Source organism: Chiloscyllium punctatum, chromosome 5, assembly GCF_047496795.1.
Source record: "Chiloscyllium punctatum isolate Juve2018m chromosome 5, sChiPun1.3, whole genome shotgun sequence".
In the NCBI taxonomy this organism is placed as follows: domain Eukaryota; kingdom Metazoa; phylum Chordata; class Chondrichthyes; order Orectolobiformes; family Hemiscylliidae; genus Chiloscyllium; species Chiloscyllium punctatum.
Window position 1 is genome coordinate 56,175,973 of NC_092743.1, and position 21,856 is coordinate 56,197,828.

At 46.1% G+C, this 21,856-nt stretch overlaps 1 protein-coding gene across 1 annotated transcript in view; it reads right to left on the reverse strand.

The window, feature by feature from the left end:
• Positions 1 to 21,856, reverse strand: part of LOC140477095 (homeobox protein AKR-like) — a 285,068-nt gene that overhangs the window by 238,261 nt on the left and 24,951 nt on the right. Inside the window, exon 3 of the mRNA XM_072570369.1 lies at positions 2,067 to 2,147. Within this exon, the coding sequence (XP_072426470.1) occupies positions 2,067 to 2,147 (81 nt within the window). The remainder of the gene's footprint in view (positions 1 to 2,066; positions 2,148 to 21,856) is intronic.

The window sequence follows — 21,856 nt, forward strand, 5'->3', positions numbered from 1 at the left end:
AATCACATCTGAAGCAGCCCCTTTCGTGTGCCTGCCAATCTGTGCAAAGTTTCCTTACAGCAATTCTTCAAAACTAGTTACCAGTGCACCCTGCTATGTTGGACTGTAAGCTTCGGTAAGTGGATTGGAGAGGTATCATGAGGTTGGCAATTATTGGATGTCAATGTCTGTTGGATGCCAGCAGCTGGTGCCCAGGTATCGAGCCCTGAGATGATGTTTGGTTCTGTGCAACATGGAGGCTTCTCACAGCAAATGGTGAGTCACCAGGTGCCTGCTCTGGTTTCCATGTTGAGAATTCTTGACATCTAGCTTGTTTGGCATATTTAGCAAGATACAAAGTCAAATATGTTCAAAATCTCACCATAGCTCACATCATTCAGATGCCCAAATAATCAACTCTCCTGCTTCTCGGATGCTGCCTGACCTGCTTGCATCTGCAGTCTTCACTTTCTCCTATGAAATCCACCCATTTGAGTTTTGTTTTCTGCTGTCTTGCTCCTAGATTGAACTCTACTGTTTTTGTTAGAATATGCTGGAGAGCATCAGTATTCCCACTTGTGAATACTTGTGAGATAAAATAGGCTATTGACTGTGGGGAAGCAGGGCACAGCACTGTTACAATTTAAGTAGGACAAGAGCAGCAGTGATCATGCCCACTGTTCCAAAGGCCGTCCCAAAATGTATAAATGTGTAACATCCCAATGACATAACCAAAATAACTAATTCACCTGACTGACTGCTACTCAGAATGAAAGAAATTCAGACCAGATTTTGTTATTAACAGAAAACTATCTATTTATTGTAATACATTTAACTTTAAGAAGAGGAAAAACACGAAAGGATTTCTAATCTCCTATTATGCAACTAAACTATATCCCTTCAAAAATTCCCAAATACCTGTGTACTCAAAGACAAGTAAGACAGACAAAATTAAATGGTTTACAACATATATTTTGTGGGTGGAAAATAGTATATACAAGCTAAACATTCTGAAGATCAGAGGTCCAGGCCTTTAGGGGGAAAAGTATTTTTTTCATAATATTTTTGATTTTAGCAACAATGACATGGTAGAGTCTCCATGGGGATATTGTAATTCTTCAATTCAATAGTTGATCAGATGAACCTAAGTATTTTCTTGTTTTAAATTTCTTTCTTTTAAAGTTTTCTTGGTTATTTTTGTCTTATTTTCTCAAATGAAGAGAGAGAGACACACAGAGAGAAATAGATGCTTCCTGTTTACAGGCTTAAGACGTTTCCTTATTGCTATCCCTGATACTAACAGTTTATTAACACTTTCTTTTAACTATAGCTTGACCAATCAAAAGACTGTCACCAGGCAGAATTTTCTTAATTCAAAATAATTCTTGGTCCTTCTCAGTCTTAAATTATCCTGCTCACTGCTTCAAAAAACAACATAGTAATCCACTGTTAAATAATATGCAGTATTTGACTTTTAATTTGTAAAACTCTCCTGGGGATTTACTTATATCAGTCCAACTTCCATTCAGTCATAGTCCCAAAAAAGAAATTATGTGGCCTCTTACAGTGTCAAAAATTACCCAGTCTGAAGTTAGTACCCTTATCCTTCAATAATATTGCAAAAAGCATTAGAAAAGGTCAATTTTACTTCTTAACCAAAGTCGCTAATTCAGAACAGAATTCTGTGACATGAGAACTACATTAAAATTACACTTTTTTCAGCAAATTTGAAGGAATGAATACTATTGAAGTAGTCTTTTATCCCCCACAAAGTTTCTCTCATAAATTGAAATGTTAACTTAATAATCCACAGCTGGATTTTTGTGGAAATGCATGGAGACTTAAATGGGCCATTTATTGATTTGGCAAAACCTGCAGGTCCATCAGGATTGACTGACATTTAGGAATGTTGCATTTCTGCAATGTTATTGGAATTTCACTAAATGGTTGAAAAACAAGCCTTTCACATGGTTACATCTAAAAGAATGTTGACCTACTGGCATAACACAGAAATGCTTTACCTTATAATGCAATGTCAATCTGCTATAGTTTTAGGTGAGTTTAAGTGTTTGAAATAAGATTTGTACCTCACATGACTTCATTTTCCAACTCAAGGGCAGGATTCTGATTTTCATACTTGAGACAAACTCTCCGAAGTGAACACCAGCCTATAGAGGAGCAACAATAATGAAAGCAGAAAAATTTCAGAAACACACAGAATGTCATGCAGCATAATTGAAAAGAGAAACAGAATTAAAATTTCAGTTTCTGTGACCAATCAGAGAGCAAAATAACTCCACTTTGCTTTTTAACAAGTACACTCTTAGATTTAGCAGCCTCAGGACCATGAGGACAGACCAGATCTTGGAACTTAACAGTTTTCAGAACAAAAAATTGGAATTGTGTCAATTGTGCCAATTTTTGGGTGGCCAGATCTGAGAGTGTGCAGTTGTAGTAGAATGATGATAAACTTGGTGTACTCAGCATGTTGTCATAGTTTAAACAACACCTTACTGTACTCAGTGCCTTTGGTGTATAAAGAAATAAACAAGTCATTCAAGTGTATGCTTGTGTTTAAGCACCACATAGCCCTCCCATTGTGTTACATTTATCATTATCAGCATAGCTTTCTCTCCCTATGTACTTTGCATTACATTAATGTTATTTGCCCCCACAAGAGTGACCAAATTTTAAAGGTTCTCCATTCGTTGTAAAGTACTTTGGGACAAACAAAGATCATGAAAGCACTAAATAAATGCACACTTTTCTTTCTTACTATCTAGCACCTCCTTAAACATGCAGACCAAAACATCCTAAGATACACAAAACAACCGTAATTTGACATGTTTCTCAAATTTCTAAATTATGATTTCTATTAACTTGAGCTGGAATCTATTATTCAAGACATCTTAACAGTTCACTTCGAAAAAGATTAGAAAAAGACAACATGGTCTGACAAGACATTACTCGTATGGTTAATTTATTGAAACTTCTTGAGAATATCACTTGTAGAGTAGGCAAAGGTTGTTACAGTCCAGTTGGGGACTGTTGGTGTTTGAAAAAACACAGCAATTAAATGACAGAACTATGCCTCAAGACTTCAAGTTTTCTTTACAGAAACAGACTTTGTTGTATATATAAAGAAACATTAAATACAACACCAACAACTTAACATGATAACTTTCATAGCATTTTATAGTGAATTTATAGTATAAGCTCAGTTCTTCCTTTTACTTCTTCAAAAGGTTTCCTCATCTTACAAGAATGTGGAGGCTAATTTATTTTGCCTCAGACCAGTATGGAGTCATAGACTCATACAGCATGGAAACAGACCCTTCGGTCCAACTCGTCTATGCCGATTAGGTTTCCCCAAAGTAAACTAGTCACATTTGTCTGTGTTTGGTCCATCATCAATGTTAAGGAATCTCAGAACAAATTCCTCTTAATTATTTACTACTTTGTTACCTCCACGAGGTCTGTCCTGCCAGCAAGGCAGAACATACCCAGGGAAAGTGATGGTGGTGTCTGGGATATTTTCTGTGAGGTATGATTCAGTGAGTATGGCTCACTTCAGGCTATTGTTTGACTAGTCTGTGAGACAGCTCTCTCAACATTGGCAGGACTCCAGATTGTAATAAGTCATGTCAACAGTTTGCAGCATTATCCAGGCTGGGTTTGAATTGAATTAAATTTATTGCCACGTGTACCAAGGCACAGTGAAAAGCTTTGTCTTGCGAGCAACACAGGCACATCACAGAGTTAAGTAGCATAGATAAGTAAATAATAGGTAAACAGCGGCAAAAACAGAAACACAGGTATAGGCGAATGCTAAGCGTTTGTGAGTCCACTCAGTATTCTAACAACAGTAGGGTAGAAATTGTTTTGAAATCGGCTGGTGCGTGAGTTCAGGCTTCTGTACCTTCTCCCTGATGGTAGACGTTGTAGATAAACATTGCCAGGGTGGGATGGATCTTTGAGAAGGCTGGCGGCCTTTCCTTGACAGCAGGCCTGGTAAATGGATTCTATAGATGGAAGATTCGCCCTTGTGATTGTCTGGGCTGAGTTCACCACTCTCTGTAACTGCCTTCGATCTTGAGTGGTGCCATTGTCATCTCTGGTGCCTAGGTCAATGCCAGGTGGCTTGTCTGGTTTCATTTAAGTTCCACCATTTGCCTTTGGTTCCTATTATCTGGGTCTCATTTGGGTTAAGGCAGCATCAGAATCCTTTAGGCTCCACAGTGGGATCAAAGAGGGTTGGGTTCTGGAACCAACACATGATTCTTTTGGCATATTCTCCCCTTCACTGCTGTTGCATACCTTCAAGTTATTTCAGAAACTGTCTACTGATATATCAATACTGATGGAAAGCTGTTAACCTTGTTTGTTGGTACTTCCGGTTTCATATCTGAGTGGTTTGTATACGGGGTCCAGTCAGCGTATCTATTGATTGAGTTCCAGTTTAGCCTGTGCTAGGATGGTTACATTGGCCCAGTTGAGCTGGTGTCCTTCATTGTCTGTGTGGCTGGAAATGAGAGAATGCTGGTTGTGTCTGGCAGTGGCAAGCTGTTGTTCGTGCATTTGTATGGTTAGTTTTTGTTCTGTTTCTCCCATGTGGTGTTTTTTACAGTCCTTGTGTGGTATCTTGTAGATAACGTTCATCCTGTTGGATGTGGGTGTCGGGTCTTTAGCTTTGCGAGGAGCTGGTGGAAGTCATTTATTGGTTTGTGTGTCACTAAGATTTCAGGTAGTCTGAGCAGTTGGGTAGTTATCTCTGATATGTCTTTGATGTATGGTATGGTCGCTATCATGTCTAGTCATGTAGTGTTTTCTTCTTTGGGCTTGTCCCGTAAGTATGGAGGATAGTGCTCTTGAGTACCCATTTTGTTTGAACCCTTTGAATAAGTGCTCTTGTTCTGCCTTCTGGAGTTCTGGGTTGCTGCAGTGTGTCCTTGTCTGTTTGAATAGTATCCTAAGGCAGCTCTGTTTGTGGGTTACTGTTATAATTCAGTAACTGGTCAGTATGGGTGTTCTTGCTGTGCACACTGGTCTGGGGTTCCCCAGCAGGTATGTGTTCTACTAATTCATCCAAGAAAGGGAGTCTACTGTTGTTTTCCTCTTTTTTAGTGAATTTTATTCTGGTGATGATGTTACTGATGTGGTGGTGGGTTTCTTCCAGTTGTGTACGTTTGATGATGACAAAGGTGCCATCTACATACTGGACCCAGAGTTTGGGTTGGATGGTAAGTTATATGTTCACTGATCCAGACAGAAGCTGCAGCTACGGTTTGTTTGTATCCAGTAGCCCTAAGGACAAGAACTTGCTCCTTAGGGAGTAGCTGCGGATGAGACGCGGACCAGAGGGGCTGCCAGGAAGGAAAGTAAGTGACCAAATATACTAGCAAGGCAGCTAAACCCCAGGCACTACAACTGTAATGTCTCCCAACCGCCCTCCTCCTCTAAGCCAAGTTAATACGGTACGGTTCATTTCTCAACTTCCTTTATTTGAATATAAGTTTATTGCTTGATTTTATAGCAATTGAATCCAGCTTTCTTGTTTAATATTGTGTGGGCGTTCAGTTAAGTGGGGTATGGATGCTAGGGCAGTTGCTTGCTCCTCCTGCAGAATCTGGCAGGTGGGAGACTTGGCACACGTCTCCGCTGGCTACACCTGCAGGAAGTGCACCCAACTCCAGCTCCTTGAAAACCGTGTTAGGGAATTGGAGCTGGAGCTGGATGAACTGTGGATCATTCGGGAGGCTGAGGGAGTAATTGAGAGGAGTTACCGGGAGTTGGTCACTCCTGAGGCTCAGGGTAAGGATAGATGGGTTACAGTTAGGGGGAGGAAAGGGGACAGACAGACAGTGCAGAGATCCCCTGTGGACATTCCCTCAGCAATAAGTACATCATTTTGGATACTGCTGGGGGTTGACCTACCAGAGGAAAGCCATAGTGGTCAGTTCTCTGGCACTGAGCCTGACACTGTGGCCCAGAAGGGAAGGGGGCAGAACAGAAAAGCGCTAGTGGTAGGAGACTCGATTGTTAGGAGAATTGACAGGAGATTTTGTGGATTAGTGGTGCTGGAAGAGCACAGCAGTTCAGGATGCTGCCTGAACTGCTGTGCTCTTCCAGCACCACTAATCCAGTATTTGCATTCCAGCATCTGCAGTTATTGTTTTTACCTAGGATATTTTGTGGTCAGGATCAGGATTCCTGGAAGGTATGTTGCCTCCCTGGTGCCAGGGGTCTGGGACATCTCCAATCGGGTGTATAAGATTATGAAATGGGAGGGTGAACAGCCAGAAATCGTGTTACATATTGGCACCAATGATATAGCCAGGAAAAGGATCGAGGATATAAAAAGTGATTTCAGGGAGTTAGGATGGAAGCTGTAAAGCAGGACGAACAGAGTAATGTTCTCGGGTTTACTACCGGTGCCATAAGATAGCGAGGTGAGGAACAGGGAGCGGGCACAGCTTAACACGTGGCTGTGCAGCTGGTGTAGGAGGGAGGGCTTCAGATATGTAGATAATTGGGATGCCTTCTGGGGAAGGTGGGACCTGTACAAGAAGGACGGATTGCACCTGAACTGGAAGGGGACCAATGTCCTCGGTGGAAGGTTTGCTCGAGTGGTTCAGGAGGGTGTAAATTAGTATGGCATGGGGGTGGGAACCTGAGCTGTATACCGGAGATGAGAGTTGATGCAGATGAGGCAGTAGCAAGAGGTAGACCAGCTAGTGGGAAGGATTTTCATGGGAAAGAACCAAGGGATCAGTTAAAGTGTGTTTGCTTTAATGCAAGGAGTATCAGGAATAAAAGTGACGAACTTAGAGCATGGATCAGTACCTGGTGCTATGATGTTGTGGCCATAACAGAGACGTGGGTTTCTCAGGGGCAGGAATAGCTGCTAGATATTCCAGGGTTTAGAACATTTAAAAAGAATAGGGAGGGGGGAAAAAGAGGAGGGGGTGTAGCACTACTAATCAGAGAGAGTAACACAGCTACAGAAGCTTCCATTGTCGAGGAGGGTCTGCCTACCGAGTCAGTATGGGTGGAAATTAGGAACATCAAGGGAGTAGTCACCTCATTAGGGGTTTATTACAGGCCCCCCAATAGCAGCAGGGAGATGGAAGAAAGCATAGGTCGGCAGATTTTGGAAAAGTGTGAATGTAATAGGGTTGTTGTAATGGGTGACTTTAACTTTCTCAATATTGATTGGAACCTCCTTCGAGCAGATGATTTGGAAGGAGCTGTTTTTATAAGGTGTGTTCAGGAGGGTTTCCTAACTCAGTACATTGACAGGCCGACGAGGGGAGAGGCCATTTTGGAATTGGTACTTGGCAATGAGCCGGGGCAGGTGTCAGATCTTGTGGTGGGAGAGCATTTTGGTGATAGTGACCACAACTGCCTCACATTCTACATAGCCATGGAGAAAGAGAGAAGCAGGCACAATGGGAGGATATTTAATTGGGGAAAAGGAAACTATGATGCTATCAGACGTGAGTTGGGAAGCATGGACTGGAAGCAATTGTTCCACGGAAAGGGCACTATAGACACGTGGAGACTGTTTAAGGAACAGTTGTTGCGAGTGATGCATAAACGTGTTCCTGTGAGATAGGCAAGAAGGGGTAAGATAAAGGAACCTTGGATGACGAGAGTGGAGGAGCTTCTCATCAAAAGAAAGAAGGCAGTTTACGGAAGGTGGAGGGAGCAAGGATCTTGCTCTAGAGAATTACAGGCAGGCGAGGAAGGAGCTGAAAAATGGTCTGAGGAGAGCCAGGAGGGAGCACGAAAAAGGCTTGGCAGGAAGGATTAGGGAGAATCCAAAGGCATTTTACATGTATGTGAGGAATAAGAGAATGATCAAAGAAAGAGTAGGGCTGATCAGGGATAATATAGGGAACTTGTTAAAAACAATGACTGCAGATGCTGGAAACCAGATTCTGGATTAGTGGTGCTGGAAGAGCACAGCAGTTCAGGCAGCATCCAAGGAGCAGCGAAATCGACATTTCGGGCAAAAGCCCTTCATCAGGAATAAAGGCAGAGAGCCTGAAGCATGGAGAGATAAGCTAAAGGAGGGTGGGGGTGGGGAGAAAGTGGCATAGAGTACAATAGGTGAGTGAGGGAGGGGATGAAGGTGATAGGTCAGGGAGGAGAGGGTGGAGTGGATAGGTGGAAAAGGAGATAGGCAGGTAGGACAAGTCCGGACAAATCATGGGGACAGTGCTGAGCTGGAAGTTTGGAACTAGGGTGAGGTGGGGGAAGGGGATATAAGGAAACTGTTGAAGTCCACATTGATGCCCTGGGGTTGAAGTGTTCCGAGGCGGAAGATGAGGCGTTCTTCGTCCAGGCGTCTGATGGTGAGGGAGCGACGGTGAAGGAGGCCCAGGACCTCCATGTCCTCGGCAGAGTGGGGGGGGGGGTTGAATTGTTGGGCCACGGGGCGGTGTGGTTGATTGGTGCGGGTGTCTCGGAGATGTTACCTAAAGCGCTCTGCTAGGAGGCGCCCAGTCTCCCCAATGTAGAGGAGACCGCACCGGGACCAACGGATACAATAAATGATATTAGTGGATGTGCAGGTAAAACTTTGATGGATGTGGAAGGCTCCTTTAGGGCCTTGGATAGAGGTGATGGAGGAGGTGTGGGCGCAGGTTTTACAGTTCCTGCAGTAGCAGGGGAAGATGCCAGGATGGGAGGATGGGTTGTCGGGGGTCGTGGACCTGACCAGGTAGTCACGGAGGGAACGGTCTTTGTGGAAGGCGGAAAGGGGTGGGGAGGGAAATATATCCTTGGTGGTGGGGTGTTTTTGGAGGTGGCGGAAATATCGGCGGATGATTTGGTTAATGCGAAGGTTGGTAGGGTGGAAGGTGAGCACCAGGGGCGTTCTGTCTTTGTTACGATTGGAGGGGTGGGGTATGAAGGCAGAGGTGCGGGATGTGGACGAGATGTGTTGGAGGGTATCTTTAACCACGTGGGAAGGGAAATTGCGGTCTCTAAAGAAGGAGGCCATCTGGTGTGTTCTGTGGTGGAACTGGTCCTCCTGGGAGCAGATACGGCAGAGGCGGAGGAATAGGGAATACGGGATGGCATTTTTGCAAGAGGTAGGGTGGGAAGAGGTGTAATCCAGGTAGCTGTGGGAGTCACTTGGAATATTGTGTCCAGTTCTGGTCGCCCTGTCACAGGAAAGATGTGGATGCTTTGGAGAGGATTCAGAGGAGGTTTACCAGGATGCTACCTGGAATGGAAGGCTTATCTTAAGAAGAGAGGTTGACTGAGCTCGGACTTTTTTCATTGGAGAAAAGGAGGAAGAGAGGGGACCTAATTGAGGTGTACAAGATAATGAGAGGCATAGGTAGAGTTGATAGACAGAGACTTTTTCCCAGGGCAGAAATTGTTAACACGTGGCCGTAGTTTTAAGCTGTTTGGGGGATGTCAGAGGCGGGTTCTTTACACAGAGAGTTGTGAGAGCATGAAATGCGTTGCCAGCAGCAGTTGTGGAAGCGAGGTCTGGGGACATTTAAGAGACTACTGGACTGGAATATGGTCACGGAAATTTGAGGGTTCGCACATTAGATTTACCTTACATGAGGATCAATGGTCGGCACAACATCTTGGGCTGAATGGCCTGTTCTGTGCTGTACTGTTCTATGTTCTATGTTCTAACTTGGGCTAGACAGGTGAAAAGAGTGAACAGTTTATGTTTTGCTGTCTCTGCGTTATACCCAGCATCTCTCACCAGGATAAGGTCACCAACACAGAGGTACTGGCGCACACAGGTTCCATCAGCAGACACTCATTGCTAAGCCAATAATATCTGCGCTCCTTGGCCAAGTCAATCAGATAATTAATGGCTGAATATGCTAAGACGTGCTGCATGGTGAGTTGGCCACTAGGTCGTGACCTCCCACAACAATGATGATACCTGCAAGTAAGATATGACATTGGTGGACATTGACTCTGATTGCCATGACCTCTGGAGACCAACTGTTTGAAAGTGTATTGGGGAAAGTGAACAGAAAAAAAAGCAGAGGATACCGAGAAAATAGAGTTGGTAACCAGGGACTCCTGGCTGTGGTAGGTGCAGAGTGGGGAGTCCTGGCTGTGGCTGAAGCGACGGTGGTGTGGTATGCCCTGAGCTGGGGTTCCAGGTGTCGGCAGGGCACTGGGGACAGCAGAACCGTGACATGTGGTTGTGGTAAGCCCAGAGCTGGAGTCTCCTGGTTATCAGTGAAGCAGCAGCAGAGCCGGGGGCTCCTGGTTGTGGTAAGCCCGGAGCTGGAGTCTCCTGGTTATGAGTGAGGCAGCAGCAGAGCCAGGGGCTCCTGGTTGCGGTAAGCCCGGAGCTGGAGTCTCCTGGTTATGAGTGAGGCAGCAGCAGAGCCAGGGGCTCCTGGTTGCGGTAAGCCCAGAGCTGGAGTCTCCTGGTTATGAGTGAGGCAGCAGCAGAGCCAGGGGCTCCTGGTTGTGGTAAGCCCAGAGCTGGAGTCTCCTGGTTATCAGTGAAGCAGCAGCAGAGCCGGAGGCTCCTGGTTGTGGTAAGCCCAGAGCTGGAGTCTCCTGGTTATTAGTGAGGCAGCAGCAGAGCCGGGGGCTCCTGGTTGCAGGGCGAGTGTGGGTCCAGCACTGGACCCAGCATCTGCTTCCCATCAGTGAGGTGGGCCCAGTGATGAAGAGATTGTGCCAAAAGAGAGGTGACTTCAACACTAGTGGGTGCGGCACAGGTGTCATTGGTGAGGCGGCTCAGGACTCAGGGCAGAGGAGTGAAGATGGACTCTCTTTCAGTTGTATGTTTTTATTCTTCAACTGTTCAAAATGGTGTTGTATTGTGGTGACAATTGAAGCTTTTCACGGTATTTTATTGTGCCGTTCATTAGTGACAATAAATCATTCATTCAGAGTCTACCATACCAGAGGAGTCTTGAAAGCCATATTAGTTCATGTTTAAAACAGATTTAACTCCATGATGATCATCATAAACCGCCATTTAATCTTGGAGTGTACTTCAGGCCATGATAGAAAGATTTTTGGTCTCACAGAGAATCAAGGGAAATGTAGAGCAGGAAAGTTAACTTGAAGCCCAAGGTCAGCTTTGATTGTACTGAATGACATGACATAACAGGTTTGATGGGTGGTCCATACACTCTGCTCCTGCTTCTAAACCTCGTGATTTTGTATTCATGAGACTAAGTAGCTGTCCCAAAGCATCTCTGCGCTATACATCATTTGTCCTGTTCTTCATTCAAGTAAACCTCATTTAAATTTGGAAATACTTGCATGCTAGTCCACTTCAGTTTTTTAATAGCTAATTTAAATCACATTAAATTCTTCTGCGTACTTGTAAAATGGTTATATTGTTGCTTCCTTAAATATATTCTTTTAAATACATTAGCCAATGAGTGGTCCTCAAACCAGTGTTAATCCCTTTTTTCACAACTTCAATACCTTTTATATTTATTTTTCTGCCCTTTTTTTCTCTCTGTAATCAGCCAGTTTGGAGATGTTATTACACACCCTCTGGAGGAGATAGGACAAGTAGGAATGTTTAAGTCAGCTAAATAGCAGAGGATAGTGTCCAAAAGCAGTCTGGATGGAGTCGAGGGAAAGAACTGTTCCTATCGGTGGAAAGATCGAGACCGAGAGAATGCAGAGCTATGGTAGCAAGAGGAAAAATATTTTTTAACACAATGAGTGGTTAAGATCTGTAATACATTGCCTGAGGACCTGGTGGAGGCATTTTCAATTGAGACTTTCAAGTGGGACTTGGATAATCATCTGAAAAGGAATAACATGCATAACTGCTGGGAGCAGGCAAGGCAGAGCTACTGTGTAGATTGCTGCTTCAGAGAAACAGCCCAAACACAACAGGCCGACAGACCTAATGGACAGTAATCATCCAAGAGCTCTCCCAGCAGTGCGTTTGGAAATGATGACCACTATAGAGATTCATGTTGATTCATGACCACTTTCCAGGGTTTGACAGTACCAGGCTAAAAGGCCCTGTCAGTTGGGTCTGAGTCCAACAGGGAAAGAGGGTCGGTAGGAGCATGTGGAGGTAGAGACTTTATTGGGCACACCTCTGCTGGATAGAGAGTACCTGAACAAGAAGGATTCCCCTAAATCCAGAAAAAGGTCATTGGGTTTTACCATGTGGCATGGTTAACCCCCCACCACCCCCCACTCCTCTACCGCCCCCCCCCACCCCCCCCACTACCACCGCGAGTCAAAATATCAACAATAGTGAAAAAGGTCATGGGCTTATGCAACTGCTCCCCCTTCCCCCATTTGCCAACTCATTCCTGCTGTGGGGGAGAGGTGCTTATTGGTGTTTATCGGTGAGGGGTGCACTGAGGGCAGATTGAATCATTCATGTTTGTTGAATTTCAAAGTAGCTAACGTCACAGTTTAAATTTGTACCAAATGCTATTTGAAGCCTATGGAAAGAAGTTTTTTTAAAACATCTTCCACAATTGTGCAATTTTATCGTAGCAAATGGCACATTAAATGTGAGCAGGTGGTGCTTTTGAATTTCTGGGTGGATTTCAGAGTTGCAATAACACTGCATCAGCTGCACATTTTCAAGACTGCTTTTATGTGACAGCAAAAGTTACAATTATGACCTTAAAATCCTGAATAATGACCTTCCACAGTGTCAGAACAAACTGATCCTTCTTTAGTATTCATTCATCACGGAGTGTGGGCATCGCTGGTTAAGCCAGTATTTCTTCCCATCCCTAATTGCCTCTAGGGCTACAGGGGCACCACAGTGCTGTAAAGGAGCTTCAGAAATTTGATCCTGTGGCAGAAGTGTTAGAGCTATAGAACTGTGCTGTATGTACAGGTTCAGAACTAAGTCAAAAAGGCAAAGAAATTAAAGAACTTGCATTTAGATAGCGCTTGATGTATACGTGAGCGAAGCAGATTGAAAGCTTTCTCATGAGATGGCTGAACATAACCAATCACCTCTTCAGCATTGATATATTCCTGCTCCTCTCCAGCCAGCTCTGTGCCTTCACATTAGATCAAGAGGATTATATCAGGCATTCCTTTCCTCTCTGTGCACATTCACATTGAGGAGGTGCTGGTGTTGGACTGGGGTGAACAAAGTTAAAAATCACACGACACTAGATTATAGTCCACCAGGTTTATTTGGAAGTACTCGCTTTCAGAGTGCTGCTCCTTCATCAGGTAACTATTCACTGATGTGGGAGCAGCTCTCCGAAAGCTAGCACCTCCAAGTAAACTTCTTGGACTATAACCTGGTGTTGTGTGATTTTTTAACCTCATTGACATTAATTGTGCATATTCTTTCCTTGCAGAAGGAGAGAAGCATTAAGAGATATTAGAGTATGTACAAGAGCACATTGCCTACACAGATACTGATTGCGATGCCAATCCCCAGAGCTGTAACTGTGTGTGTGCTATTAATGGGAAGGAGAATGTGGTATGGGGGACAATAGATGATAGAGGGTTCAAATGGCAAGATGGTACAGGACTGGAATTGATAATGCATTGTATGATGTGTGTGCCAGAAAGATCTGCGAAGCGTTGATCCAGAAACCATGTTTTTGTGATGGTGCCCTTGTCTTTCACAAGTCTTTGGAGATAATCTATTGGATGTGCATGCTCTCCTAGTTGTGATGAAAGGCCAGTGGTTTGGTGGTATTGACTTCAGTAGCTACTTTTTTGTTTTAAATATGACCTGGCAGAAGGCACAGAGTCAACAGCACTGTGGTCGAAGAGTGCACTATTGGTATAATGAAGTGACAGACATTGATTGCATACAGGACATGAGTTGAAAATGCCTAGTACCCAACCAGTCGTCTGTAATGGCAACCTTACAATGCTAACTCACACGCAGAGGAGCTTGAGACGTTGAATGGAGATCCTTCATCCACTTGCAGCATTGCCACCAGGTTCTCTTCAGCTGTCCACAGATACCACTATCTCTGTCCAGGCTTAATTCATCAGTTGAATGGTCTTTTGCTGGCTTTCTTAGGGGAAGTAAAACTTCCCTATTCTCCTGGATAGTTTTTCGAAAAATCTCTGAGGTGGTGTTGCTAAGGTAGGGTCAGCTTTTTGTCATCTCTCTGGGATAAGGCGATGTGAGGTGCATAGTTTGATTGATGTTCCTGAGTGGCAGTCAGTGAAATGGTGTTCAGGTACCTTTAAAATATGGCACCTGGAAGCCGGCATCTGGAATGTTCCAGCAGAGAGCAGAATCTGCTGCTAATCTGCACATCATGTTCACATTTTACCCATTCTTGAACATTAATAGGTTATGAAGAATATAATCATACGGAAAAACTCGACACACTTGTGAAAGCCTGTTCCTCCCGCTTTTCGGCTCGACGCCACACATTAAGCTGAATAAAAAAATGCCTTCTGTTGTGTAAAATAGACCACGTGGAGGCTTTCTCTCACTGTAAAGGAACATACAGAATAGATTAGATTCCCCTACAGTGTGGAAACAGGCCGTTTGGCCCAACAAATCCACAGCGACCCTCTGAAGAGCAACATACCCAGCCCCAGTTCCCCTCTGACTAATGCAACTAGCACTATGGGTAATTTAGCATGGCCAATTCACCTGACCTGCACATCTTTGGACTGAGTCTAACCTCTCTACTCTATCTCCTATTGCAGAGCCGGAGGCACTCTGACCACTGCCCCTGTATTTGTTGCATCTTTCTTTGTTGACCAGGTTACCTAGTTCTCAGCCATCATTGTGAGGATGCCTCAATGTTGTACATCAAATCCAGAAGCCCAACCCAATTCAGCAGTGCCCAGAAACACTCCAGAGTGCTTCCAGGCAGTTTGCAATGGAAATACTTCCAAGTTGGGGCATAGCGTCACAGAGTCATAGAGAGGTACAGCACAGAAACAGGCCCTTTGGTCCAACCCGTCCATGCCAACCAGATATCCCAACCCAATCTAGACCCACCTGCCAGCACCCGGCCCATATCCCTCCAAACCCTTCCTATTCATCTACCCATCCAGATGTCTTTTAAATGTTGCAATTGTACCAGCCTCCACCACATCCTCTGGCAGCTCATTCCATACTCACACCACCCTCTGTGTGAAAAGGTAGCCCCTTAGGTCTCTTTTATATCTTTCCCCTCTCACCCTAAACCTATGCCCTGTAGTTCTGGACACCCCAACCCCAGGGAAAACACTTTGTCTATTTATCCTATCCATGCCCCTCATAATTTTGTAAATCTCTATAAGGTCACCCCTCAGCATCTGACCCTACGGGGAAAACAGCCCCAGCCTGTTCAGCCTCTCCCTATACCTCAAATCCTCCAAGCCTGGCAACATCCTTGTAAATCTTTTCTGACCCCTTTCAAGTTTCACAACATCTTTCCGTTAGGAAGGAGACCAGAATTGCATTCAATATTCTAACAGTGGCCTAACCAATATCCTGTACAGCTGCAACATGACCTCCCAACTCCTGTACTCAATACTCTGACCAATAAACCAAACGCCTTCTTCACTATACTATCGATCTGTAACTCCACTTTCAAGGAGCTATGAACCTGCACTCCAAGGTCTCTTTGTTCAGCAACTCTCCCTAGGACCTTACCATTAAGTGTATAAGTCCTGCTAGGTTTGCTTTCCCAAAATGCAGCACCTCACATTTATCTAAATTAAACTCCATCTGCCACTTCTCAGCCCATTGGCCCATCTGGTCAAGATCCTGTTGTAATCGGAGATAACCACCTTTGCTGTCCAGTATACCTCCAATTTTGGTGTCATCTGCAAACTTATTAACTGTATCACTTATGCTCACAACCAAATCATTTATATAAATGACAAAAAGTAGAGGACCCAGCATTGTTCCTGTCGCACTCCACTGGTCACAGGCCTCCAGTCTGAAAAATAACCCTCCACCACCACTCTCAGTTTTCTACCTTTGAGCCAGTTCTGTATCCAAATGGCTAGTTCTCCCTGTATTCCATGAGATCTAACCTTGCTCACCAGTCTCCCATGGGGAACCTTGTTGAACACCTTACTGAAGTCCATATAGATCACATCTACCGCTCTGCCCTCACAAATCCTTTTTGTTAATTCTTTTAAAAATTCAATCAAGTTTGAGAGACATGATTTCCCATGCATAAAGCCATGTTGACTATCCCGAATCAGTCCTTGCCTTTCCAAATGCACATACATCCTGTCCCTCAGGATTCGCTCCAACAACTTGCCCACCACCGATGTCAGGCTCACCAATCTATAGTCCCCTGGCTTGTCCTTACCACCCTTCTTAAACAGTGGCACACATTAGCCAGCCTCCAGTCTTCCAGCACCTCACCTCTGACTATCGCTGATATAAATATCTCAGCAAGGGGCCCAGCAATCACTCCCCTAGCTTCCCATAAAGTTCGAGGGTACAGCTGATCAGGTCCTGGGGATTTATCCACTTTTACGCATTTCAAGACATCCAGCACCTCCTCCTCTGTAATATGGACATTTTCCAAATGCGGAGAATGTTAGGACTGGCGATGCTGGAGATTAGAGCTGAAAAATGTGTTGCTGGAAAAGCGCAGCAGGTCAGGCAGCATCCAAGGAGCAGGAGAATCGACGTTTCGGGCATAAGCCCTTCTTCAGGAATGAGGAAGGTGTGCCAAGCAGGCTAAGATAAAAGGTAGGGAGGAGGGACTTGGGGGAGGGGCGTTGGGAATGCGATAGGTGGAAGGAGGTTAAGGTGAGGGTGATAGGCCGGACAGGGGGTGGGGCCGGAGAGATCGGGAAGAAGATTGCAGGTCAAGAAGGCGGTGCTGAGATCGAGGGATTTGACTGAGATAAGGTGGGGGGAGGGGAAATGAGGAAGCTGGAGAAACCTGCATTCATCCCTTGTGGTTGGAGGGTTCCTAGGCGGAAGATGAGCCGCTCTTCCTCCAACTGTCGTGTTGCCATGGTCTGGCGATAGAGGAGGCCAAGGACCTGCATGTCCTTGGCGGAGTGGGAGGGGGAGTTAAAGTGTTCCGCCACGGGGCAGTTGGGTTGGTTGGTGCGTGTGTCCCAGAGGTGTTCTCTGAAACGTTCCGCAAGTAGGCCGCCTGTCTCCCCAATGTAGAGGAGGCCACATCGGGTGCAGCGGATGCAGTAAATGATATGTGTGTAGAGGTGCAGGTGAACTTGTGACAGATATGGAAGGATCCCTTGGGGCCTTGGAGGGAAGTGAGGGGGAGGTGCAGGCGCAAGTTTTGCATTTCTTGCGGTTGCTGGGGAAGGTGCCGGGAGTGGAGGTTGGGTTGGTGGGGGGTGCGGACTTGACGAGGGAGTCGTGGAGGGAGTGGTTTTTACGGAATGCTGATAGGGGAAGGGAGAGAAATATATCCCTGGTGGTGGGGTCTGTTTGGAGGTGGCGGAAATGACGAAGGATGATACGATGTATCTGGAGGTTGGTGGGGTGGTAGGTGAGGACCAGTGGGGTTCTGTCCTGGTGGCGATTGGAGGGGCGGGGTTCAAGGGCGGAGGAGCGGGAAGTGGAGGAGATGCAGTGGAGAACATCGCCAACCACGTCTGGGGGGAAATTGTGGTCTTTGAAGAAGGAGGCCATCTGGGTTGTTTGGTATTGGAACTGGTCCTCCTGGGAGCAAATGCGGCGGAGGTGAAGGATTTGGGAATATGGGATGGCATTTTTACAGGGGGCAGGGTGGGAGGAGGTGTAATATCCGTGTTGAGTCGGTCACCCGAGATAGAAATGGAAAGGTCTAGGGAAGGGGAGGGGGGAGCCTGAGACGGTCCAGGTGTATTTGAGGTCAGGGTGGAATGTGTTGGTAAAGTGGATCTTCCGTCGCCTCCGCCTCCGGGCTTACTTTCACAATCAGGACTCCCGCCCATCTTCCGAGGACCCCTTCGCCCACCTCCAACACACTGCATCCACCTGGACACCCTGCGCTGGCCTATTACCTGCCCTCGACCTCTTCATTTCCAACTGCCGCCGGGACATTAACCGCCTCAACCTGTCTACTTCCCTCCCCCACTCCAACCTCTCACCCTCACAACGCGCAGCCCTCCAATCCCTCTGCTCCAATCCCAACCTCACCATCAAGCCAGCGGATAAAGGGGGCGCAGTGGTAGTATGGCACACTGACCTCTACACCGCTGAAGCCAAACGTCAACTCGAGGACACCTCTTCCTAATGCCCTCTCGACCATGACCCCACCCCCCCATCACCAAACCACCATCTCCCAGACCATACAGAACCTCATCACCTCAGGAGATCTCCCATCCACAGCTTCCAACATCATAGTCCGGGAATCCCGCACTGCCCGGTTCTACCTCCTTACCAAGATCCACAAGCCTGACCACCCTGGCCGAGCCATTGTCTCAGCATGCTCCTGCCCCACTGAACTCATCTCTACCTACCTCGACACTGTCCTATCCCCCCTAGTCCAGGAACTCCCCACATACGTTCGAGACACCACCCACGCCCTCCACCTCCTCCAAGACTTCTGTTTCTCCGGCCCCCAACGCCTCATCTTCACCATGGATATCCAATCCCTCTACACCTCCATCCGCCATGACCAGTGCCTCCAAGCCCTCCGTTTTTTCCTCTTCAGACGTCCCCAACAGTACCCTTCCACTGACACTCTCATTCGTTTGGCCTAACTGGTCCTCACCCTTAACAATTTCTCCTTTGAATCCTCCCACTTCCTCCAGACCAAAGGGGTAGCCATGGGCACATGTATGGGCCCCAGCTATGCCTGTCTCTTTGTTGGCTACGTAGAGCAATTGATCTTCCGTAATTACACCGGCACCACTCCCTACCTCTTCCTCCGCTACATTGATGACTGCATTGGTGCCACCTCGTGCTCCTGCGAGGAGGTTGAGCGATTCATCAACTTCACCAACACATTCCACCCTGACCTTAAACTTACCTGGACCATCTCTGACACTCCCTCCCCTTCCTGGACCTCTCCATCTCCATTAATGACGACCGACTTGACACTGACATTTTTTACAAACCCACCGACTCCCACAGCTACCTGGATTACACCTCTTCCCACCCCACCTCTTGCAAAAATGCCATCCCGTATTCCCAATTCCTCCGCCTCCGCCGGATCTGCTCCCAGGAGGACCAGTTCCACCACAGAACACACCAGATAGCTCCTTCTTTAGAGACCGCAATTTCCCTTCCCACGTGGTTAAAGATGCCCTCCAACTCATCTCGTCCACATCCCGCACCTCCGCCCTCAGACCCCACCCCTCCAACCGTAACAAGGACAGAACGCCCCTGGTGCTCCTTCCACGCTACCAACCTTCGCATAAACCAAATCATCCACCGACATTTTCGCCACCTCCAAACAGACCCCACTACCAGGGATATATTTCCCTCCCCACCCCTTTCCGCCTTCCGCAAAGACCGTTCCCTCTGCGACTACCTGGTCAGGTCCACGCCCCCAAACAACCCACCCTCCAATCCTGGCACTTTCCCCTGCCACCGCAGGAACTGTAAAACCTGCCTGCGCCCACACCTCCTGTCTCACCTCTATCCAAGGCTGTATAGGAGCCTTCCACATCCATCAAAGTTTTACTCCCCCTCCCACTCTGCTGAGGACATGGAGGTCCTGGGCCTCCTTCACCGCCGCTCCCTCACCACTAGACACCTGGAGGAAGAACGCCTCATCTTCCGCCTCGGAACACTTCAACCCCAGGGCATCAATGTGGACTTCAACAGTTTCCTCATTTCCCCTTCCCCCACCTCACCCTAGTTCTAAACTTCCAGCTCAGTAACTGTCCCCATGAATTGTCCGGACTTGTCCTACCTGCCTATCTTCTTTTCCATCTATCCATTCCACCCTCTCCTCCTTGACCTTCATCCCCTCCCCCACTCACCCATTGTACTCTATGCTACTTTCTCCCCACCCCCACCCTCCTCTAGCTTATCTCTCCATGCTTCAGGCTCACTGCCTTTATTCCTGATGAAGGGCTTTTGCCCGAAACGTTGATTTCGAAGCTACTTGGATGCTGCCTGAACTGCTGTGCTCTTCCAGCACCACAAGTCCAGAATCTGGTTTCCAGCATCTGCAGTCATTGTTTTTAGCCCCCGGATGAACTCTTCAACCTCCTCGTGGGAGCACGAGGTAGTGCCGATACAGTCATCGATGTAGCGGAGGAAAATGTGGGAGGTGGTGCCAGTGTAGCTGCGGAAGATGAACTGTTGCACATATCCGACGAAGAGGCAGGCATAGCTGGGGCCCATGTGGGTGCCCATGGCTACTCCTTTGGTTTGGATTTTTCAAATTTTTTCAAATGCCACCATCTATTTCCATACAGTCTACATCTTGCATAGTAAATACTGATGCAAAATACTTGTTTAGAATTGCCCCAATCTCCTGCGGTTCCACAGAAAGGCTGCCTTGTTGATCTTTGAGGGGCTCTATTCTCTCCCTAGTTACCCATTTGTCCTTAATGTATTTATGAAAACCCTTTGGATTCTCCTTAACTGTATTTGCCAAAGCTATGTCCCCTTTTTACCCACCCGATTTCCCTCTTAAGTGTACTCCTACTTCCCTTATACTCTTCTAAGGATTCGATCTATTCTGTCTATACCCGACATATGCTTCTTTCTTTGTCTTAACCAAACCCTCAATTTCTTTAGTCATCCAGCATTCCCTATACCTACCAGCCTTTCCTTTCACCTTAACAGGAATGTACTGTCTCTGGATTCTCGTTATCTTATTTCAGAAGGCTTCCCATTTTCCAGCGAACATCTGTCCCCAGTTAGCTTTTGAACTTACCTAATACTGTCAAAATTAGCTCTCCGCCAATTTAGAACTTCAAATTTTAGAACTGGTCTATTCTTTTCCATTACTACTTTAAAACGAATAGAATAATGGCCACTATCCCCAAAGTGCTCCCCCATTGACACCTCACTCACCTTCCCTGTCTTATTTCCCAAGATTTGGAGATGCCAGCATGGACTGAGGTGTACAAAGTTAAAAATCACACAACAGCAGGTTATAGTCCAGCAGGTTTAATTGGAAGCACACTAGCTTTCAGAGCACCTGATGAAGGAGCGTCACTCCGAAAGCTAGTGCTTCCAGTTAAACCTGTTGGACTATAACCTGGTGTTGTGTGATTTTTAACTTTATTTCCCAAGAGTAGGTCAAGTTTTGCACCTTCTCTCGTAGGTGCATCCACATACTGGATCAGGAAATTGTCTTGTACACATTTAACAAATCCTTCTCCATCTAAACCCTTATCACTATGGCAGTCCCAGTCTAACTTAACAAAGTTAGAAATCCCCTACCATAACCACCCTATTATCCTTACAGAGAACTGAGATCTCCTTACAAATCTGTTTCTCAATTTCTCTAGGTCTATTAGGGGGTCTGTAATACAATCCCAACAAGGTGATCATCCCTTTCTTATTTTTCGGTTCAACCAAAATAACTTCCCTGCTTGTATTTCCAAGAATGTCCTCCCTCAGCACAGCTGTAATGCTATCCTTTATCAAAAATGCTACTCCCCCTCCTCTCTTGCCTCTCTCTCTGTCCTTCCTGTAGCATTTGTATCCTGGAACATTGAGCTGCCCATCCTGTCCATCCCTGAGCCATGTTTCTGTAATTGCTCTGATATCCCAGTCCCATGTTCCTAACCATGCCCTGAGTTCATCTGCCTTCCCTGTTAGGCGCCTTGCAGAGAAATAAATAGTTTAATTTATCAGTCCTATCTTGTTCTCTGCTTTATCCCTGCCCTGACTGTTTGGTACAGTCAAGAAAAGAAATGAGTCAATCTCAGCTTGATCTCTTTCCTTGCTATTTCCCCGGGTTCCCCCCCCCCTCCCCAACCCTACTAGTTTAGGTCCATCTGAGCAGCTCTAACAAATCTCCATGCTAGTATATTAGTCCCCTTCCAATTTAGGTGCAATCCGTCC